The sequence below is a fragment of the Scardinius erythrophthalmus genome, assembly GCF_964197995.2.
Source record: "Scardinius erythrophthalmus genome assembly, chromosome: 5".
NCBI lineage: Eukaryota > Metazoa > Chordata > Actinopteri > Cypriniformes > Leuciscidae > Scardinius > Scardinius erythrophthalmus.
Genome location: NC_138225.1, coordinates 18,741,976 through 18,766,303, shown reverse-complemented (window position 1 = coordinate 18,766,303; position 24,328 = coordinate 18,741,976). Strand labels below are relative to the sequence as shown.

Genomic DNA, 24,328 nt, shown 5'->3' with positions numbered 1-24,328 from the left:
GATCATGCTAAGAAGTGTGATTATTTTTACCGCCATTATTAATAGGAGTATTGTGTTTACATGAGGTAAAGTTTAATCACAATATCGCCAAAAAAACATTATAATAGCATTTTATGAGTATATGAGTGTGCATGTAATGCATTTCAAACCTGTAATCACTTTTTTTCTGTGGAACACAAAAGCAGACATTTTGAAGAAGGTTGGCCAACAAACAGTTTTGGTTAACTTTCATTAAAGGTGCATTGTGTAATATTTAGGAGGATCTGTAGACAGAAATGCAATATAATAAACATAATGTTTTCAGTGGTGTATAAAGACCTTACATAATGAACTGTTATGTTTTTATTACCTTAGAATGAGCCATTTCTATCTACATACACCGCGGGTCCCCTTACATTGAAATCCATTTTGCGCCAACATGTTTCTACAGTGGCCCTAAACGGACACAGTACTACAGAACGCGTTTTGTCACTATGTTGTTCTTCGTGCAAAGACGCTAGCTAAAGTCAGTGAATAAAACACTGAATAATAAAAATTTTACTGAATAATAAAGTAAACATCATTTCTTAATTTATCGTTGTAAATAAACCTCATTGCTTAACTGGCTACTCTCTGCTGTCTCAGACGACTACATCTTTTGCTGTCCGGCACCGTTACTTCTGTTGGTTGCAATTCGTAACCTCACCACTAGATGCCGCTAAAAATCACACACTGCACCTTTAAATAAACAAAATATCTTCTTTTATGTTCCACAGAAGAAAGTCAGTCATACAGGTTTGGAATGACATGAGGGTGAGTAAATGATGACAGAATTTTCACTAACTATTCCTTTTAGTTAGATTTATTCAAGTTGGTATGTTTATGTTTTTTATGTGTTTGTCCTGCTGCCGTTTATGGAGAGTTTTGGTTTATCTCTGATTTTTCTCTAAACTCTCTTGTCTTCCTCCTCCACACTCCTTGAAATCTGTCTTTTTTGTCTTCTTGAGTATATATATATATATATATATATATATATATATATATATATATATATATATATAAATTCTTATGAACTTTCTATACTTTTTTTTACTGAGGTTATAATTTTACAATAATTGTAATGCATTGTAATGTAATGTTGTGCTGCTCAAAAGCAAAAGAGAGCTGGATCCAAAAATAAACAAATCAAACACAAAGACCAGAGAACCAGGAACAGAATGAGTACGCCAAACATAAGATCCACGTTGTAACAACACCAGACAAATAACATGGGAAAACACCAGGGTTTAAATACACAAGATAACAAGGGGCTAACATGGGACAGGTGAAGGTGATTAATGGAAACAAATGAGAGTAACTATGGAAAAAACAAGGTACAAAGCAAACATGAACTAAAAACAGGAAGAGAACACAAACAATAGGAACAGAAAACACTTCAACTTAAAAGTCCTTAAACACAAGACAGGGAAACACAAGACAGGAATCATGACAATAATTTTACACATTATTATAATTATAGTTTTTTCACAAGAAATGTAATTTAAAGTTCGGTTGGTATCCACAGAGCATTTTTGGTTGTGATGCTTATTTTACTGTATCTGTTATATAATAAATAGAAAAAATTAACTGCACAGTTTAGGTGTTACAGTAAATTTTAAGATTAATATTTTTGAAACTTTAAAATTTTAGAATTTTTCCTGTATAATGTACATAACTAGATGTACCGCATGGCGGTACAAAATATGACCGCCGCTCAGGCCTGCACTGGCTTTCCACAAAAAGAAATGACGTGGAGCAATTTGGCTGTATTGCGTGTTTATGTATATACCTAAAAAAAGTAGTAGTATGTGCATGTCTGTCTGTGTGTGTGTGTGTATGTGTGTGTGTTTGTGTATGTGTGTGTCTGTGTGTGTGTGTGTCTGTGCGTGTATGTATGCGTGCGTACATGTGTGTGCGCGTGTGTGTTTGTGTGTGTGTCTGTGCATGTGGATTTGTATGTGTGTGTGTATGGGTGTGTGTCTGTACGTGTGGATGTCAGTGTGTGTGCATGCTTGCGTTTGTTTGTATTCCTGCATGTGTGTGTGTGACAGTTAGGGTTGCCAACTTCAGAAAAGGAAAATGCGGGACATTCGTGGTTATTTATAGGAAAATGAGGGACACTCAAAATATTTGTACTGTATCACACAGTGTACGTCATTTCAGTGTCTGCAGTTAAGTTTGTGTTTAAAAGGTTATCAGACATAAACACATTTGTATTGCTTAACCTATTTATGTATTTAATTCTAAAAATAATTTTAATGTCATACATGAAAAAAGTCACATTACAAACAAACCATAGTTCAAAATAACAGCATTTATCTACCACCATCTACAGGCCGATGAGTGTACAGTCACTAAATGTGCACATAAATGAATTTATTTTATACCCCCCCCATGGATGAAATTCTACGAAACTTAGCATACCCCCAGAGGATGTCAAGTTAATCATACACATGAAATATGGTGCAGTTCTGAACATCTCAACTGAAGATAGGGGCGATTAAAGCAGAATAATATTGCATTTTCATTTTTTATGGGAGGGGCGCAAATCACAAATGAGTGATTATGGGCTAGGTTGATGTGGGCCCTTAAGACCAACATACCATAAAAATGTCTTCATCCTCGGTGCCATGGTTCAGGTAGTTATTTAGGAAAAACTGCATTTTTTGGTTTTGGGGGGGCCCCCGGGGACCAAACGGAATTTTTCCGTAAAAGTCTAGTGGGGCTACATCCCCACCAAATTTCATGTTCCCCGGTGTTTCGGTGTCCCTGGTATCGTTGATGGAAAATTCAGTAGATGACAAAAAAAAAAACAAAAAAAAAACACTTTGACAATCCCTATATGACCGCTTTCGTTAGCTACGCTAGCGGCGGTCATAATAACAGAATTTATCTAAAATAGAAAGCTTTTTTAACATTATACACTAGGCTTACAGTTCAAAAGTTTGGGGTTAGTAAGATTATTTTTTGGGAAAAAAAATAAAGAAAGTAATTCCCTACTTTTATTCAGCAAGGATGCATTACATTAATCAAAAGTGACAGTTAAGATAATGTTACAAAAGCTTTCTATGTACTTTCTAAAAGCTTTAAAACATTAATAATAATCAGAAATGTTTTTTTGAGCATATTATTCCCTCAGGTAGATTACATGTTTTCTTGCATGGCTGGATGTTAGACTCATGAACAATAATCACGTTGTTTGCATTCTCCAAAATTGATTAGCCGAAATCAAAACGTGGACAGTGAAAGGAAATTACCGTTAGCGCGAGACGAGTCCGGCTTGAAGCGGAAGCGACCAGACGGCAGAGGATGTTCGCAAATCAAACAATGATTTGTCTCAAAACAGTGATTAAAAAAAGCTGTGATTGGATGATGACAGGTGTCGGTGATCATTCTCAAGTGTCGTGGTCAGCACTGCTGCTGTTGCTGTTGTATCAGTCAGTGGTTTATCAGCTTGTCAAAAAACGGGACACGGGAGGTCACGCAAGGGACAAATAAATTAGGCCCAAAACGCGGGACTTCCCGCCTAATTCGGGACAGTTGGCAACCTTAGTGACAGTATCATCCTAAACCAGCAACCCTTCGCTCAACACCACCATCTACAGGCCGATGAGTGTACAGTCACTAAATGTGCACATAAATAAATTTATTTTATACCCCCCCATGGATGAAATTCTACGAAACTTAGCAGAGGATACCCCCAGAGGATGTCAAGTTAATCATACACATGAAATATGGTGCAGTTCTGAACATCATCAGAACAACAAAAATTCAGTAGATGACGAAAAAAAAAAAAAAAAAAACTTTGACAATCCCTATATGACTGCTTTCGCTAGCGGCGGTCATAATTAGTTAGACTGAGAATGTCTTTCACACACAAGCAAAATGTACATTATAATGGAAATATACCAAAATTAATCACAATCGAACTGAATCAGGGAATCTCTATCGATACCCAGCCCTGTTGAATACACATTACAAAAAATGGCTTTAGATGTCAATATAAAGATAAAAGAAGGTATCTAGGCTTTAATTTATCAAATGGCAGGATACCTTATTACAGAATGCACATAGGGGTCAGGTGGCATCTCATTCATTTGAAATAATTAGTCACACTAATTTAACATGCTAAATTGACAGCCATAGTAGGTACATCTAAACTTTGATGAAGTTCAGCACTTAGGGAATTCATCCAGCTGTATAACTCTTTTCAGATTCCGCTAATGTGTGAGGTTCACATAAATTCTGAATGCAGACCTCTAATCTCTGAAAGCTAAATTGTGTGGTTATTTATGGCTTTGTGTGCTCATTTGTCTATATTCCCAGGAGCCACCCTGTCCCAGCTGTCAGACAGCGGACAGACTCTGAGCGAGGACAGTGGAGTGGATATCGCAGAGGCTGGAGGGTTGAGTAAGGACAGCAGCCCGCGACCAGGCAAACCTCCCTTCCTGCAGGTCATAGGTGACACACGCAGAGCGGAAGGACTCGCACAGGCCTCCGCAAAACAGGTGAGTTCTGTTGTTGATATCATATATCATATAAGCAACTGTTAAACAGATGAGTATATGTCTTAATGTCACATTGTAGGGATTTAGTCTCATTTGTCCTGCTGCTGTTTAAGGAGGGTTTTGGTTTATCTCTGATTTTTCTTCATTCATGTTAAACTCTCTTGTCTTCCTCCTCCACATTCCTTGAAATCTCTGTCTTTTTTGTCTTCTTGAGTGTGATGGCTAAAGTAGCATCCATTTTGTTCATTGTTTTAGATGGGAATAATGGAGCCTATATTTGTACGGGTGCCCAAATGTGCCAGTACACTGGGTATTGCTGTTGAAGGGGGTGCCAACACCAGACAGCCTCTGCCACGCATTGCGACCATACAGGTGGGTCAGAACGGGTTAAAGTTCAAAACGACGCCTAAGAAAGCTGAAAATAATAGCTGTGTTCCAAACCTTAATGAGCTGTCTAATTAGCATGTTGTGGCATCATTACATGATGGCTGTTCCACAAGGAAGGAAGCATAGTTAATTATTGTTTTTTGCCTAAATCTAAGGCAGTATCCATTGTGGCGAAGGCAATCCCAGAATGCATAGCACACAAGATCATTGAAAATGTCATATAAATCTTTTGAACGGTAGTGTATTATACATCAAAATTTATAATTAAAAATAGTTCATTCTAATTGAAAATGAAATATTTTACTACAAATGCATGAATGTTATGTTATGTAATTAGAATAACATATTGTTAGCTTAGCATCACGATACTCTGTTGAAATCAAGTACGAGTCTAATCTGCTTTGCACTTCAGAAGAAGTTGTTTCCTATACATTCCAAATCAGTCACTTATGAGCTTCCATTAAAAAAAAAAAAAAACTTCTTATGTACTGTAGCTAATAGTCTAGAAAGCTAGGTGGCTTGCTGCTGTAAGTTTTGGTGCAGAGCTATAAAGTATGATGATTCATTGATGAAACATTCTGTAGTGTTTAAACTCAGCCTCATAGAAATTGTGTGCTGTAACAAATATGAAATGTTAACATAAAAGTATCACAAAGTACTAGAATTACTATTCCCAGAAAGTACCTTTTGTTCCACTAACAGAAAGGGTAGCTAATGTACTGTGAAGGTCTGATATTACACCCATCAAGGTGCAATGTACAGTTATAACTTATATAATGTGTTTTCAGAAAGCTTTTAAAAGCTGTTCTTTTATATACACATGAAAAGCATTTAGTAAAACCTGCTTATTCATCATATGACTAAAATAGCATGGCATGACAAAACAACTCAAATTTTCATATTAGAAATGACTCATGGCACTGTTAATATTTCCCTATTAGATAGACCCCTGTGCATTTAGCAGTGTTAAGATGCTAGATTAGTCTTTAGTCATAACGTTACTGGAAGTTTTAAATATAAAGGAGCCGGTTTGTTTTCCTCTCATTTCTTTTATGACCTTTATTCGAGCAACTGTTAGTTAACATAGTGCATTAGCATATTCAGAACTCGTTTATGTGCATGTGTCTGTGTGCTTACTTCTATCAGTGCTGTGTTCACTCGACATGAAGGTGAGAGATTTCCCCTTTAGCGCAAAGTGGCTTTGCACAGAAATATGTTTGCTTGCATATTTAAACATGATGGGGATCAAGTATCTTGTGATATTCCTATAGCTTTAGGGGATGAAAAAATATGAAATTAACATAACTTCTAATAGCGTTTATAGAGATGTCCAATACTGCTAAATGAGGACAAAGTGCTTTAGCAGTGTTGCTGTATCATTATTCTTTGTTGATTGCTGGAGTATCCTTGAAATTTGCATAGAATGTCAGTTTACATAACCAGCATGTGTAAATCTCACCATTGGAAATGTCACAGAAGAGCACATCCTGTCACAGACCCATCTGGACATGTTCCATAATTAAAAGTGCGGAATATTTTTTCTCCAGAAAATGTCCTGAGACATCACACCTGTTTTTTTTTTGGGTTTTTTTTTTTGTTTTGTTTTTTGACAGCCCTAAGAGTTTGGGGAGCAGCCTACTTTTTTTTAGCCGATAAGACACTATGTCTGTTACAACACTCCCTAATTTGTTGGCTATAGTCTAGCAGAAACAGCAACTGGGTTATACTTTTAGAGAGTCAACTGTATACATTCTACTAACTCTAAGTAACTTTGCAACTACATGTTAACTAACTCTTATTAATTTGCAACTACTTGTCAACTCACTCTTGTTAGAGCATTGGTAGACTGTTAAGTTAGGGTTAAGGCCCCGATTTACTTCAACTGATGTGACGTCTTTTCGAACAAAATCAGGCTGAAACAAAGTTCGTTTGACGTTCTTTTTGGGAGTTTGAAACAGCTTGACAAAGCGAACTTTCTGGAAAGGTGCGCTCCAGCTGATAAACCCCTTTGTACTAATATTGGTCCGTAGTGATTACGTAATAGGTAGGTGTGCGCGGAGGCTCCGCCTTCTTTCTTTTGTTGTGTATTTATTTTGTTATTGAGAGGAAAGCGCACAGCACATATTTACATATTCATATAAACACCACTCTCAACTGTGTGGGCAGCGTCAGGTGTTCGATAACAGTATATCACTGCTAACCTATTTCGAACTTCATTTTACCCCTAAAGGCCTTTAGGCTTAGTAGAATAAGTTGCCATGTACTTGCAAAAGTTAATTGCAGTCAGTAGAATGTCTGTTGGGGGAAAAGTGTTAACAGATTTTAAGCAGACAGTTTATTAATACTCTAATCACTGGTAGTTGATGTACTACTAGTGTAGAATATCAAAAATGGACTATCGAAATTGTGAAGGGAAAGTGCTGTTTTAAAGTGTTGTTTGATACAATCAGAATATTCCTCTGCTGATTTTATTGTCTTGAAATGGCTGACCTTTAAAGAAAGAGAAATAGCTTTTATTTTGAATTAATGAATTGTAAATAGGTGTCAGGGTTGGGTGATGGAATGAGGTGAGGACTCATTAAATAAAATAAAAACTATCCCATGGGGGAAACAAGACCAGCATCTGGACAAAGCAGTCCTGGATATGGTAACCGGATTGGATCGGGCAGGATCTGAAGTGGCAGAATCCTGATAATAGATTAGCCCTTGATTTTCCTTGATACCCTATACCAGGGTAATGCTAATATATCTCGATGTGACATGACATATTCAGAGTTTTGGGGGGAAAAAGGTGCTGTTGATTATTTCAAAGATAAAACAGCCATGAATTCTATTCATTCTGGTTTTTCAAAGCAGCATTTTTAAAGCATGTTAGAGTGAGAGTGAGATCTCAGATGCTGTCTGACACTGTTATGTACTGAATCCAAACTGAAAGTACACATGGCGCAGTGAACCGATGTCATTGGTGTAACCATGGCTACCGCTCTTCCGGACTCCTTAAGATCCACTTTGATTCTTATCAAATGTTCATTATGAGAGCAATCACTAATCAATCTTTAATCAGACATTTACAGCTCATGTGTCATGTTGAGTTATTGTAATACTAATAAATAAATAAAAATAAATTCAATTAAATCAGATCCCAGCAGAATTATATGACTGTAGCAGTGCTTTCATGGTGTGACCATTATAATGCCTGATTGTGGACTGGAGATTGTTGGCCCAAATGTATAGCAGGGCTATTAGACTGCGATCAGACCAGCCTCCCTTCAGCTGAACAAAAGATGACAACCAGAACGCTCATCTTGGTTATCTCTTTCTACCTGTCCTTGGGCACTTTATCTTTATACTATGACTGACAGGAGGTCAGCTAATGACCTCTCAATATAAAGTGCCATATCGGAGAGAACAAGCGCTCATTTTCTCCCCCATTTCCCATTTTGTCTTTTCTCTCGCACTTTTGATAGATGGTCTCTCTCTTTCGTAAAGTTTGCGACTTTCTTAGCTTATTTCTCTCTCTTTTTCTTTCTCTTTCTGTCTTCCAGAAGGGGGGCTCTGTGCATATCTGTGGGCAGTTACGGGTGGGTCAGGTGATTCTGGAGGTGAATGGCGTGTCACTTAAAGGAATGGAGCACCGGGATGCGACTCGAGTCATTGCAGAGGCTTTTAAGACCAAAGACAAAGACCATGTCGACTTTTTGATTGCCGATTTCAACTCTGCTCTGTAGAAGTCGTCTCTTTGAGTTTCACTCGACGGCACTGCAAAGACCTGGCACTTTACGTCACATCCGCACAGAGGGGCTGAATGAGTCATGCTTGTTATATCTGAGTCACAATTAGCTTAGAGTTCAAAAGCTTCAACACACCCGCCTTACGTCTGTGTTCTCGCTACAACAGCGACCAGCCATCACACATTTACTGTATTAACAAGGTATGCTCCAGTGGATGATCTGGTGAAATGTTTGACAGGACAAAATCAGGGTTATGTCAAGTCTGTCAATTCTGTGCCACCTTGTGGTCTGTTCAATGAAGTTTATACACACACTACCGTTAAAGTTTGGGGTCGGAAAGATTTTTTGATGTCATCAGAAGTCTCTAATGTTTACCAAGGATGCATTTATTGGATCAAAAATACTGTAAAAACCATAATATTGTGAGAAATTATTACAATTTAAAATAACTTTTATATTTTAATATATTTTAAAATCAAATTAATTTATTCCTGTAATTTATTCCTTTAATTAATTTATTCCTCTGATCAGTCTGAATTTTCAGAATCATTACTCCAGTCTTCAGTGTCACATGATCATTCAGAAATCTTTCTAATATGTTTTTATTGTTTTTTGATTAGGTGCTCAAGAAACTTTTTTTAATATAATCGATGTTGAAAAATGTTGTGCTCCTTAATATTTGTGAAAATACAGATATAAATAAAAAAATTATAAATTCTGACCCCAAACTTTTGAATAGAATTGTGTGTGTATCATCAAAGTCACTCATCATTTCCAATTCATATGTATTGTTGATAATACTATCATAATTGCTATTAAATAATTAAGTTTTCTTATACATGTGTTTGTGTGTGTGTATATATATATATATATATATATATATATATATATATATATACTGTATATATATATATATATACACATACATACACACACAGCCCTCCTTTATAATAAAAATGGGTTTTCTTTCAAAAGAAGATTATGTATCACTTTGATAATATTATAAATTGGCATAGTCATTGTTTTGGAGGTGCTTTGTTACTCTTTCTTGATTCTGAAGGTTTTTCGTATATTTTATTATGAGAGGACCTGAATTTAGTAGTGAAGTACTGAAACGGAATGATATACACTACGGAGTGATATTAATATACTACTACTATCATATCTGACTGGACGATCAGAATTATTCTTGGCTTTTTTCCCTCTTTTTCTTTCTCTCTCTCTCTCTCTCTCTCTCTCTCTCTCTCTCTCTCTTTCTCTCTCTCACACACACTGATTTTTTTATTTTAGTCCTCTCTTATGTCAGTGTGCTTACTTCAGAGATGGGTTATAGAGTTATAATCAAGATGTGTATAGCAATATTTTTTGAAGAGATAAGATGTTCAGTGTTTCAATTATATGTAAATGCATGGATCCTGATTATGCAACATACAGAGAGTTATTGTACATAGGTAAAATAATGTAAAGCTGTATATATTTTATTTATGTAATATATATTTTTTGCACATACTGTTGATATAATGTTTTCAATGACTACATCAAAAACATAAAAACCCTGAAGTATGAAACCAAAACATCACATAGTATAGAAACATATAAGCATATAAGTTTTTCAAAGGATGTTGTCTTTCCTTCAGTTGTATTCACACACCACCGTTATGCAGATAGTCTGTCTTTAAGTTTATAAAGATCTTCTTTTAGTTTGTTTGTCGCTTGTCATTTGTTGTATTGCAATGTGAAAACAATAATATTGTAACTTTACAGGAACTGTAATATCGTAGGCTGATTACAGAGCAATACCTTATAGAGACAGTACACGGTCCGAGGGTATCAATATTATGCCTGAAATATTTATGATTTATGCCAAACTGGAAAAGAGACTTAAATAAATATTTAAAGACTGAATTATATTTCTAGTTTATTCACATTTTCATTACTTGGTTAAATCATGTTGCTATTACTTATTACTTAAAAAGTGTTGATGTCTGTTCATTTGACTCTTCTCTGATGAAGTTGTGTTGGTGCCCTCATGTGTTCAAATTAAGGTTTGAAGTAATTGCAAGGCAGTACTACAGTACATTAACTGCTTATATTTTCCATTGATTTAATTAAGTGAACTTTTGCAATTAATTTGACACCATTAAAGTCTTGCATATCATTTTAATTATTTATATATTTTAAAAGTACCCTTTTTTTTAGGAAACGTAACATTTAGGTATGAAACTGTCTATTAACTTTAATATACTGTTTGGCATTGAAGGTCACCAACAGCAATGATTGATGATATCAATATTATGGTAACACTTTACAATAAGGTTCCTTTATTAAACATTAGTAAATGTATTAACTAACATGAACTAACAATGAGCAATACATTTACTACTGTTTTTGTTCATCTTTGTTAATGTTAGTTAATAAAAATAAAGCTGTTCATTGTTTGTTCATGTTAGTTCACAGTGCATTAACTAATGTTAACAAGATTTTAATAAAGTATTAGTAAATGTTGAAATTAACATTAACAAAGATGAACAAATGCTGTATAAGTGCAGTTCATTATTAGTTAATGTTAACTAATGTAGTTATAATGAACCTTATTGTAAAGTGTTACCAATATTATAATTTAATTTAATTTAAAATATTTTAATTTAATATTATAATGTATATGTTCAATACCATTATGAGAAATACCCTAATGTGTGATTGCATGGCATATCTCAAATATGATAATCAAATGTTTAATAGAAGCCAGTTTATTTTATTATATGCACAAGACAGTGTTTTACACTTCATAACTTCTGATGTGTTAAACATGTTAAATAATTTAAATATGGGATACATATTGTATATTTACACTGCATGAATTTGTAATCTTAGAGTAAATAAATAACGGATTACAACATAAAAAGCAATCATACTACATTACTGCACAAGGAACAGTCATTTTGTGCTTACTGAAGATGTAAAACAATGTCTAAAAGAACAGAATATCAAAGAGGGAGGCTTTACTATATGAAAAAACTCGATATATATAAAACTAGTAACTATAATTTCCTAACCACAAGATTAAAAGCGTTTGATATAATTACAAAGGGACATCCAACATTAACATGATCATTACACAACAGACACAATCATGCTTGGCAGACACACCAGACCACTGCATAGCAGGCCAAACTACTTCTCAAACTCAATTGGTGTTGCTGAACATTCAGAGTTTTTAAATAATCTATCATTTTTGTTTTAGTGACACTCAAGTCGACTGGTCCCATGTTACCAACAATGCATAATGACACCTAAATTGTTTGTTGATAATGACAGACTGACTGTGCATGTTCCCTTTATATATTTCAGTAACAAACTTTGATACTTTGGCTCATATTTAGGTGATTATGAATCATACAGAGGCTACTTACTTATGTAATAATATACTTCACTATAGCCTATTGCTGACAAGACAGACTGCCTGAAATTAGCCGGAGTGTAGAAACAATGTATAGGTGTGTGAGTTAAGGAAGATTCCGTTTTAGTTGGATCATGTCACTGAGGATGTCAGAATAGTGAGGGAGGGCGATAATGTCATCACATTCTAAAAGGAGAGAAAGAGAAAACGAGTTGTTGCGGTGCATGAAAATATATGAGGTGTCAATGTTACAGTGAATGAAAAGATATCTACGTAATTAAAAGTGTTAAATGCAATGCTTAAGATGTCAACGGTTATTTTTAATAGATAGTAAAACATCAGACCTTGTTTCTTGTCTTCGTCACTAATCTTCTGCGGGAATCTGGTCCTCAGGGGCCGCGTTGGGGTCCAGGAAGTCTGGATGCTGCAGATGCTTTAGGTATTTAATGGGAGTGATGGTGTGGGTGGAACCTGTGTGAGAGGTCATAAACATGATCAGGGCTTTTATTGTGACAAAAAAACAAACAAAAAAAGACTGAATCATTAAACTACCACAATTAAAACCATTAACTCACATTGTGGGGGTGGTTAAATGCAGTTTACTAATCATCACAGATGACTCTGATCAGTAAACCTTTATCTTTTCTGTCACTCACTGCACTGTATATTGATTTCAAGGCATGACCCATGTGTCCCACAGCAGAATGCTTTCAGTGCTCAATAATTCAAATTTAAGGTCAGGAAAAAATATGGACTACAGTTTTTAATTGTTTTTGAAAAAAACTCTCTTATGCTGACCAAGGCAGCTTTTTTTTGAAAAATACAAAAATACAGTAAAAACAGTAATATTGTTATTTATTCCTGTAATGGCAAAGCTGAATTTTCAGCAGTCATTATTCTAGTTTTCAGTGTCACATGATCCCTCAGAAATCAGTCTAATATGCTGATTTTGTGGAAACCATGATACATGTTTTTTTTCCCTGCATTCTTTTATGAATAAAAAATCCAAAAGAATGGCAATTATTTGAAATAGAATCTTTATAAAAATGTAAAAGCCTTTAATGTCATGTTTAGTCAATTTAATGCATCCTTGCTAAATAATAGAAGTATTAATTTCTTGAAAAAAAAAACTTACTGACCACAAACTTTTGAATGATAGAAGTGAATTAAGTTAATATATCACCTGGAATTTTAAAAGTCACAATCACACAGCCATAAAAAGAGGAGCAGGATTGTGTAATGCTGTCTGCTCTAATAGTTGTCTCTGAAATGGTGAGTCATTGGCAATTTTGAGGTGTGAAATGACCCTTTAGCACTGCAACCCACCGATAAGAGCTTCCCATTTGCCGTTGGCCTGCGTGACCTCATAGACGCAGCGCATCTCGCTGTAGGTCACACCCCCAACGATGAAGACGATGATGCGTGGGCCGTTGCGTATCTCTCCTGGGCTCTTGTTCTTATGCCAGTTCCCATAACGAGCACTGAAAATGTACAACAGTAGTATCATCACTGGATATTTCAGTAGATTTTAATTAGAAGATGTTGCATATGAATCCATATATTTGTGCAGCTAATCCTACCTAGAAGCTGTGGATGCTGTTTTTGAGGATGCTGTGCGGGTGGAGATGTAAGGATACAGTTTTGGGTCGAGTTTGTCCTCAATGGCATCCTATCATTATGTAAGTAGGAGAAATGAAATTAAAATAATGTTGACATAACCAAAGTGAGGCAAGTACTGTTGGTTTAGCTCACCTCCATGATGTCTTTAACCAGCGGAGTCCATCGGGAGAGCTGGTACGTTTGCTCACTGATTCTTTCCTTGCGGTCAGATTTCTTCCCCTTGCGTGTGGTTGTTTGCTTTGGATTCATATTTAAAACATTATGCATTTTGACCTCAGACATTATGAATAGTGATGCACCGAAGTGTGGATGAATAAGTCAATAACTGCATGGCTGATTTATTCAATTCTGTCTACAAACAGAATAGAAGTTGAACAAGTGAAGTCTACAAGTGAATTTTCTATGTGAAAAGATGTAACAGAAACAGTGTAATTAAATGACTAGTGTTATTAAAGATTAAGAGAGTACAAAGTGCTATATGAATAAAAAAAAAATAGGTGGGAATGAGTGTCCACAATTAAATGTCCAATACTGCAATACTAAAAGTTTTAAGGGTCTGTAATTTTTTACAGACCTAAATTAATATTAGCATTCAGCAAGGTTGCATTAAATTGATTAAAAGTGACAGTTAAGACATTTATAAGGTTACAAATGATTTCTATTCCAAATAAATGCTGTTCTATTCATCAAAGAAAAAAGAAAACAGCACAACTGTTTTCAAAATTAATAATAATAAGAAATGCATTTTTGAATGATTTCTGAACGATCATGTGACACTGAAGACTGGAGTAATGATGTTGAAAATTCAGCTTTGCTATCACAAAAATGCATTACATTATAAAATATTCAAATAGAAACTATATGGCAGAGGGGGGGATTTTCAGTTAATAGTGTCATAGATTTTGGAGCTTATCAGTATAAATCACCTTTATTTTTTATTTGTATGGGAAACAAATAAGTTTAGATATTCTGCAAAAAATGATGACCGAATTTTTTCTTTTTTTGGGGCTGAACGCCTCTTTGGCTGCACCCATGGTGTCTGTCTATTCTGTGAGTTCATATGAATAAAGAACAGTCTATTCTGTTTGTTCATATGAGTAAAGAACAGTATATTCTGTTTGTTCATATGAATAAAGAACAGTTCGTGTAGATCAGCTGACCTCTGAAATGATGGGAATCCCCATATGGGCCATATTAGAGATGATGTCACTGTCCTCTGGAGGAATCTGAGCATGCTGGAGGAGCTTACACAGATTCTCCTCTGACACACCTATGAGACACACACAGTCAGCCAGGAATAATTATACATAATTATACACACAATTATAGAGTTTGAACTGGTTCTAGATCCGTGAAGCCCAGCATTATAACAGTTTTGCTCACTGTTGTGTGATATTTGTAATGACTGTGTACAAACTGTACATGTCAAACGTACCACCCCCATCTCACCCACACACAACCAATCCAAAACATTGGCCGTTTTTAGGTTCCCTCACCGTTCTTGAGGAAGATGTAGAGCAGGATGATACGGATTTTGTCCGTGATGGTGACGTTGGCATCCAGTAGGATGGGTACAATGGCTCTCATGGGGTCTTTGATCTTCTCACCCTCCGCATCTGTGCCCAAAGCTAGATCCTAGGATAGAGCACATAAACACTATTAACATTCATTAATATGTCGAATTAAGCAGACAGATCGATCAAAGAAAAGCGTTACCTGCTCAACACGGCACAGTTTGTCCACTGAGCCCTGGTAATGCTTCATACAGTCTTCTGCTAAGTGCAGGTGAGTTGAATACTGCAAGATTACACAGCCTCCATAAGAAAGATGAGCAATATTGGCTTGATTATCATTCAGTTCCTATAAAAGGTGTAAATTATTGCAGTACCTTGCTCAACTCTTTCTGGTACTGAGGCATCTTTTTAAGCATTTGGGAGAGCTCTTTCATGGTGGTCTGTAAGAGAAAAAAAAAAGGTTGTTAGTTATTGTTAAAGTTATTGGCAATTAAGGTTTGATCACTGATAAATAACACACCTTCTCTCCTGTGTTCATCTTTTTGCTTGCAGAGAAGTCCTTAAGTGATTTAGTCACAGCCCTAAAAGAGAGAAACAGATCAACTGATGTATTTTATAGTTATGCGATACAGTTTTGAAAATGTCACTAAATTTTATTTTTCATTTACTGTAATTTTGATTTTCAGATACTGTCATTTTGATTTGTTCATAATTATTTCTTTCTTTGAAAATAAACCTAGTTTTATGCTTTATATACAGTATATACACATTTATAATCGAAATTTTTCAACCCCCATTGCAAATCAGGTTTATTGGCAAAATTTACAGACTTTCAGCTGTTTGCAATGTACATTTGGAACAAAGTAATTGAAATAGCTCAACATAACAAGTGTTTCAAGTGTTTTCCCCAAATTCAACTAAAAATCAACTTTTAATGACTTCCGCTCTCTCATAATTATTTACAAAATTATTAACTCCAATTTTAAGTTTGAAATATATATAATTTAGATCAGTATGATTTTTTTTTTTTTTAAATTGATCTAAAGTAACAGTAAAGACTTTCAAAGGCCCGGTTTCACAGACAGGGCTTAGTTCAATTAGGGCATTTAAGTTGCTTTTATAAACGTGCCTTACAAAACAACATTACTGGTGTGCATCTTGAGACAAAACAAAGGCACAGACATATTTTAAGATATATCAGTGTAAGTCGCTTTCAGTTAATACAGCTCAAACATGCATTTTAGTCTGGGACTACACTTAAGCCTTTTCTGTGGAACCGGGGAATAATGTTACAATAGATTTCTATTAGTTTTCAACATTGATAATAATAAAAATGTTTTTTGAACAGCAAATCAGAAAATTTGACTTACGTTGACACCTCTGCTATGTGTTTATGTCTCAGAGTCATCCACAGGTCGTCATCTTCATCCAACAGCACCTCTTTCATACGAGTGTCACCCATTCCACTGGTCTCGTACCTGAAAGACACACAAACATGCACCATAGACGTCAGTAACTGTCTACCATACACATGTACAGTGTGATGATGGAAGGAGTTATTAACATCATCAAAGGTGAAACACTTGAACTTGACCGAGGGTCAGTTTAAATGATCTGAGCGACCTTAGAGCAGTATATAGATCATTTACAAACAGCTGGAGATGAGATATTACTTGTAGACATCATTCTCAATGGGCAGGAGGTCAAAGGCCATGGCCTGAAATGTGAGCTCGTGTAGAATTGGTGAGACAGGGTCAAAACCTCGATCCAAAATCAATAGCTGGGAACGTGCTTTATCAGGTCCCTGTGAAAGAGAGAGAAAAAAGAAAAAGACAAAGATAGAGCACAAAACAGTAAGGCAAATGATTGAAGTTGGACAGTGAGAAATTAAGGTCACTGGTGCAAGACAGAAGCAGTTTATTTTTATAATTCGAGACAAAATATTGTGCTACAAGCTATCAGACTCACCTCTCCCAAAGTGGGGTCATCTGCTTTAAAACCGTCCAGTTTATCCTGAAGCATCTGGGCCAGAACTGCATTGTCTTTGTACTCTCTGAAAACACAGCAACACATACTCAATCATGATGCTACTGGCCATTAACGCTCACTGTACATTGTAAATTGTTTTTTAAAGTTGTAAATAAAAAAGATTATTGAAGTATGTTTTACAAGAAAATAATATTTCAGTCTTTCTACTTCAAAATTAATTTAATTTCAATGTGTTATGCCTTTTCTAGCAATTTATAATTTATCCTACATAAAAAAATAATAATAATCAGTGTAGATGAAATCTATTCACAGGACATTTTCTAATCTGTTATATCAGATTTTTTTATTCTGACAGTTTGCTTGTGTTTATTACTGTCTTTTCAGAAGGCTAATAATGTTTGGAGTCACATTACAGATATGTGGAAGCAAATAGTGTTTATGAGAAAGTAAGTTTGACAGTGCGATGTTTATGTGTGTGTTTTCTCTTCCTCTCTCACCCTCTGTATCTAACAGCTGGGTACTCCTTCAGTGTGGAGCACAAGGTGGCTATTTGCTCGGCTAAACGCTCCAACACCTGGTTCTTTACATCAGCTTTAAACGGACTGTAGAAATCCTGGAAGGCTTCTGAGTTGTCCACTGAGAACACCTGAGGACAACATACCAACAATAGATAAATGCCTCTATAACCTACAGATTTATAGTTTTATTCATAATGTCTCAGATCTTCAGTGTGATTCAAATGCATGGTTAATAGTGCAACTGGACCAGCTGCATCGAATACTGTCTAGTAGGTACTACAATTTGTTTGAAACTTAGGCCAACTTCATGGCTATTAAAAAGTATGTTCTATATGATACAACCAATAATTAGATGTAAAGTGTTCATCAGATGCCCACTTCAGGATCTCATCATAAGTAGGCCATTCCACCTACTGTTTTATGAATACTATGAATTCAGACATACTACTCATCTCACATACTGCTTGTCGCATAATATATAAAAGGGAAGTATGCATATCCGGATGCAGGGAGGGTCTTTCTCTAAAAAAACATGGTTACAAATATACAGTATGTTTGCAAACAGTGTTGGGGTAACGTGATTTTTAGCTGTTTTAGCTGGTTTGAATGCCTACTTTGTCATGGTTTAAATAATTAAATAAATATTGATCAATAATAATATATTTAAGATATCTTACAGATATCTCTTGGAAGTGTGCTGAGGCCCCCTAGTGGGTCCCGACCCCCTGGAGGAGAACCCCTGCATTAAATTAATTGGAATAAATAAATACATAAAAATTAAAAGGCCCTTATAAACAAATCTTCACAGGATGTTGTCATCCATGTGATATTATTATTAAAAGTAGTGGCGGTTTCCAGCAGTTTTGAGGGATTGTGCCCGTTCGCCAATTATTCAAGTACTTTATGTGCTATGGCAACCTCAATCTCGCTGCTGTATGTTTGTCCATGAGAACTTAAGCCAAAAGTGAAGCAGGAATGAATGTTAATATTGCCAGTAAGTAACACATTGTATATGGCTGTTACTGTCCCATAATCCTCTTTCACAACAATAACTCATTGATATGTCACCTGCTTCACCTCTCCCTGTATGTATGTGCTGTGTCCTGTACACTCTGCATGTTTGAACAGAAACATGGTAGTCCGACTTATCTACAGCCACATAAAGAGTAGACTATCCTCTTTCCTTCCCTCAGATTGACCTATAATCCATATCAGCGTTGTATCTCTCTCCTTATCCTAACACACTAGCCTCAACATACTGCCCCATCTGTCACATGAACATAACCCCATTGACATCCAATCAAATTCCAAATCCACGCTCTCTGTCATTGGCTGCCCAGTGACTCATTGATGGGGCGTTAGCCAATGGGGAGCGGGATTAGGGTTGGTATAGGGAGGGCTGATTCAGCCACTCGTCAGGATTAATTATAAATGGCAACAACAGAGGATTGGAGGCACAGGGACGGCCTGACTAAAGCTGCTCTTGAATGTTCTGGCATGATACATGAGTTTACCACCCTTCCCCCACAACCTCCATACTTCCTCATAAGCATCATCCGTTCTCTCTCAGGTCCTAGGAGGTCTCAGGGTCGCATGTAAATGCTCTCACCTGTGATTCATAGGGCAGGAAGGCGATGTTAATCTCAGTCAGTGTCTTTATGGATTTAGAGGCACGGGATTTACTTATCAAGTTGAACATGGTGTCTGGGATTGCTGAATAATAAAAAAATAAAAACAGAGACTGAGTGGGATACATATTCTAGATAAATATCAAGTAGACGTGGTAGAAAACAGTTGCTGCAGTCCAAAAAACACTCACTGTCTGAGAAGAACACGTGTGCCCCTCTGTATATGGGATTCCGGGGATCTCTGAAGTCATTGATGAGTCCCTCAACTGACTGTTGAAAACAGACAAATATATATTATTGATTGATATTATTGATCTGCCTGCATTGACACCATTATATGAGAACTGAACTAAGCTGGACGATGACATCACAGTTTTCTCCAGAGTGGCTATATGTATAAATGAGCTGAATTATTAACTTTTTTACAACAAAAATTAACCATCATTGAACTTACTTAAGATGGACTCTGACACTATTTTCTTCTAGAAACAAACTTTGTTGCATTATTCTCCTGTTACCACTTTTAAAATGCTTATATAAATAAAGATGACTTGACTTGATATAAAATATATATTATTTATATTTATAAAAATATATATATAGCATATATGCACTACCGTTCAAATGTTTGGGGTAAGTAAGATTTGTTCATATTTTTGAAAGAAGTCTTATATGTTAAACAAGGCTGTAAACACTAATATTGTGAAATTGTTAAAATGTAATTTATTCTTGTGATGGCAAAGCTGAATTTTCAGGACTCATAACTCCAGTCTTAAGTGTCACATAATCCTTCAAAAATCATTCTAAAATGCTGATTTGGTACTCAAGAAACATTTATTATTATTAAAGTTGAAAACAGCTCTGCAGGTTAAGATAAATGTGAATGTTGGAATATGATATGACCTCCTGTATAAGCTCTGTTTTAATATAAGACTGAATGAGACAACTGGTTACCTCATCAGATGGAGTGATGAGATATATGGCTTCCATGGTAGGAAGAGGCTCACGGCGCTTGGTTATGTCCTCAACAACTGGAGAAAAAAACAAAAGGTTATGGAAGAAAGTACATTTGAGCTTTGCAATGTGAATTTGTTCTACAGGAATAAAACTCACTTGTGATTCCCTCAGACATAATGTCTGTCATTTTACAGCATGATGAGATCATTCTCATGCTGAGCTTGTCCACCACCAAAACCTGAGGGAGAACAGCACACTGTACATAATCCATGAACAGCATACATGTGATCACGTAACAAAATTACAACAACCAGGCTTTAAAGACCAGTGTAACACAGCGTGTTGTGTTTTGAATGTTGGTTGCCGACATGGAATGCTGTTGTGCCAATTTAATTCTAGTTTAGGATGGTCTTTTAAGCAAAGAAGGTCTAATTTGACATCTTTTAATTTAATCTAATTGAAGTTTATTTTTTATTATTATACCGCACAGACTAAATGAAGATTGTTTTGACTTCACAAACAAATGCTGTATATGACTACAAAAACTGTCATCAATCAATCTTTCATAATGTTTAACTGTTCACAATGTTTAATGTTCTTCAGCAGAAATGAAGGTGATATTCATGTGTACCTTCCACTCTCCCTTCTTCTTCACCTTCTTAATGACATCATTCATAATCTCTGTAAGACAAAAAACAAAGAAAAACTAAATTCATTTCTGCAAAATGGAGATAGCAGAATAGACAAAGAACAGGGAGAATAGCAAATACATTTAGCAAGAGATGATGTAAATCAAAAGACAAGATCACAGGAACCTTCCCAAAAGTCTGCTTTCAGCATCACAAGAAAAGGCTTCATTAAAGGAATAATTTATAAATAAAGACTGTAAAACAAAGTCTCAAGATTTCTAGCTTAGGTTCTTACCAAAGTAACTGTATAATGCTGCAAGATATATGTTAAGAATTCATCTCAGTCAAATAGTGATACCATTGACTGAGACAGATCCAAACAAAGATATTTTCAGATTGAGACTCCAGATCATAAATGCTCATTTAAAATCTGGAAGAGCAAGCAATATAGTTGGCACAGGTGTGTGATGATGTCTGTCATAATCTAAATATATCTGAAAGGTGTGTGCCAAAGCAGTACATAATCATAGACTCTAACAGATGTTGTCACACACAGTCCACTAACTGGAGAGTTTGCCAGAAGTGTCAGGTAGAGGTGTTGCTAAGTCTAAATCTTTTTTCGTCTACAGCACCATACTCTCTGTAGAGTCTAAAAAACACGGCTCTGGGCTGAATTTATTATATTTTATAACGGTACATTCATATTACAGTAAGGTTTACTGCATAGCATCACCTTTGTGAAGGATAAGGATATATATATATATATATACAGCGGGGGAAATAAGTATTGAACACGTCATCATTTTTCTCAGTAAATATATTTCCAAAGGTGCTATTGACATACAATTTTCACCAGATGTTGGTAACAACCCAAGTAAGCCATACATACAAAGAAACACAAAAATACGTTCAGAAATTAAGTTATGTGTAATAATGTGAAATGACACAGGGAAAAAGTATTGAACACATGAAGAAAGGGAGGCGCAAAAAGGCATGGAAAGCCAAGACAACTGCTGAAAACTTACAGTAATTAAAAAGCAATCCAGCCCCCTGTAAGTGGAAATTAATAACAGCTGGTTCAGTCCCAAATTATGGCCTACAAAAAGGTCTCATTGCCAAGGTGTCTCACAAGACGCATCTCATGATGGGTAAAAGCGAAGAGCTGTCTCAAGACCTTTGCAACCTAATTGTTGCAAAACATAATAATGGCATTGGTTATAGGCGCCATTCTAAGCTTCTGAATGGTCCAGTGAGCACTTTTGGGGCCATAATACGTAAGTGGAAAGGCAATAATTTCACCATAAATTTGCCTCGACCAGTGCTCCTCGCAAGATTTCTGATAGAGGAGTGAAAAGAATAATCAGAAGAGTTGTCCAAGAGCCAACACCAAGTTGTATGGTGTTTTTAGGGTAATGTGCACTGCCATTTCTCCTCCAAATATGGTGTGTATTATGGCATCCAAACAGTTCAATTTTGCTCTCATTTGACCACACTATATTCTCCCAGTATTTCACTCGCTTTTCCAAATGTTGTGCAGCAAACTTTAAATGAGCTTCAGCATGCCTTTTTTTCAGTAATGGAGTCTTGCGTGGTGAGCGTGCATACAGGCCATGGCGGTGGAGTGCATTAGTTACTGTTTTCTTTGAGATAACAGTACCTTCTAACTGCAGGTCTTTTTGAAGCTCTCCACAAGTGATCCTTGGCTCTTGGACAACTCTTCTGATTATTCTTTTCACTCCTCTATCAGAAATCTTGCGAGGAGCACTGGTCGAGGCAAATTTATGGTGAAATTATTGTCTTTCCACTTCCGTATTATGGCCCCAAAAGTGCTCACTGGACCATTCAGAAGCTTAGAATGGCGCCTATAACCAACGCCATCATTATGTTTTGCAACAATTAGGTTGCGAAGGTCTTGAGACAGCTCTTTGCTTTTACCCATCATGAGATGCGTCTTGTGTGACACCTTGGCAATGAGACCTTTTTGTAGGCCATCATTTGGGACTGAACCAGCTGTTATTAATTTCCACTGACAGGGGGCTGGATTGCTTTTTAATTACTGTAAGTTTTCAGCAGTTGTCTTGGCTTTCCATGCCTTTTTGCGCCTCCCTTTCTTCATGTGTTCAATATGTGTTCCCTGTGTCATTTCACATTATTACACATAACTTAATTTCTGAACTTATTTTTGTTTGTTTCTTTGTATGTATGGCTTACTTAGGTTGTTACCAACAGCTGGTGAAAATTTCATGTCAATAGCACCTTTGGAAATATATTTACTGAGAAAAATTATGACGTGTTCAATACTTATTTCCCCTGCTGTATGTATATATATATATATATATATATATATTTTTTTTTTTTTTTTTTTTCTTGATTTAGGTTTCACAATATAAACTAATGTTAACCTTATTGTAAAGTGTTACCAAAATTATTATAATTATTATCAAGTTAATTTTAATTTCAATATTTAGTACATTATTAAAATCAAACGTTGTATCTGTTAATAGTATTTATTGGACCTGCACTAACATGAACTTAACAATGAACAGTTGTATTTTTATTAACTAATATTAACAAAGATTAATATATACTTATGGGGGGGTATGTCTTGTTGGTTCTGTTTTTGATTTTGACATTTAATTCGTTTTTAGATCAGATTCCTCTGGGTTCTTTAGCTTGGTGCCATGGTTTTTTATTGATTGATTGAGCTGTATCTCCTTTGTGTCTCGATTCTTTGATTTGTTTGCTTTTGTATATAATCCCTGTGTTTTTTTCTGTTTATTGTCTGATCCTGTTTGTGTGTACTGGTTGTTCTGTTCATGGTTTGCCAGAGTTTTTTTTTTTTTTTTTTTTTTTTTTTTTACCTTTTGAGTTTTGTAAATAAAATCAATTTTGGATCCAGTGCTTTTCACCTCTTGCTTCAACTGTGCGTGACACATATTCATTCATTTCTATTTATCAATAGTGTATTGTCTTATTTATTTTCATGACTACTTTCCCATATTGAGTGTTATTATTGTTTCTTTGTTTTATTGCCCAAATTAAATAGCTTCTTGGATTTTAAAAAAGATGAATGAAATTATTAAAAAAAAATAAAATAATCAAATCTACTATCCATGTCTTTTATGGCAGCAGAAAACAAAATGATCAACTTTATTTGTTAGTTTAAATGATATATATTCAGTGGTGAGAGACCCAGCAATCACAGGCCTAATCTCTTCCCAATCCTCTTACAGCACCATCCTCTATTTTTGTTCTTCCTCTGTGTCTCTTTCTCTTGCTCTTTGTCACTCTTTTTTTTCTCACTCAGTCTCTCTTTGCATCTCTTCCACTGGATGTGAGCACGGTGGACCTTAATCATTTTTACTGCCCCCCTAAAAATCTCCATTGAATAGCAAGATCCCAAACGCAACAGCTTCCAGCAGTCATATA

At 35.6% G+C, this 24,328-nt stretch overlaps 2 protein-coding genes across 2 annotated transcripts in view; one reads left to right on the top strand and one right to left on the bottom strand.

The window, feature by feature from the left end:
• Positions 1-8,641, top strand: part of whrnb (whirlin b) — a gene marked incomplete at both ends in the record, with an annotated part of 57,874 nt that extends 49,233 nt beyond the window's left edge. The window contains 3 exons of the mRNA XM_081364571.1: positions 4,345-4,526; positions 4,782-4,898; positions 8,459-8,641. Of these exons, the coding sequence (XP_081220697.1) occupies positions 4,345-4,526; positions 4,782-4,898; positions 8,459-8,641 (482 nt within the window). The remainder of the gene's footprint in view (positions 1-4,344; positions 4,527-4,781; positions 4,899-8,458) is intronic.
• Positions 8,642-11,381: 2,740 nt separating this feature from the next.
• Positions 11,382-20,949, bottom strand: stxbp1b (syntaxin binding protein 1b). Its single transcript, XM_081364578.1, has 19 exons — positions 20,902-20,949; positions 20,427-20,508; positions 20,268-20,344; positions 19,505-19,583; positions 19,295-19,398; positions 17,665-17,813; positions 17,147-17,231; positions 16,852-16,982; positions 16,549-16,656; positions 15,699-15,759; positions 15,553-15,618; positions 15,381-15,461; positions 15,161-15,299; positions 14,825-14,934; positions 13,797-13,901; positions 13,625-13,713; positions 13,371-13,525; positions 12,389-12,515; positions 11,382-12,230 (listed from the first exon to the last, which is right to left on the bottom strand). Exons 1-18 carry the CDS (start codon positions 20,944-20,946, stop codon positions 12,409-12,411), a joined length of 1,773 nt encoding a protein of 590 aa, XP_081220704.1. The 5' UTR covers positions 20,947-20,949; the 3' UTR covers positions 11,382-12,230; positions 12,389-12,408.
• Positions 20,950-24,328: the final 3,379 nt, after the last annotated feature.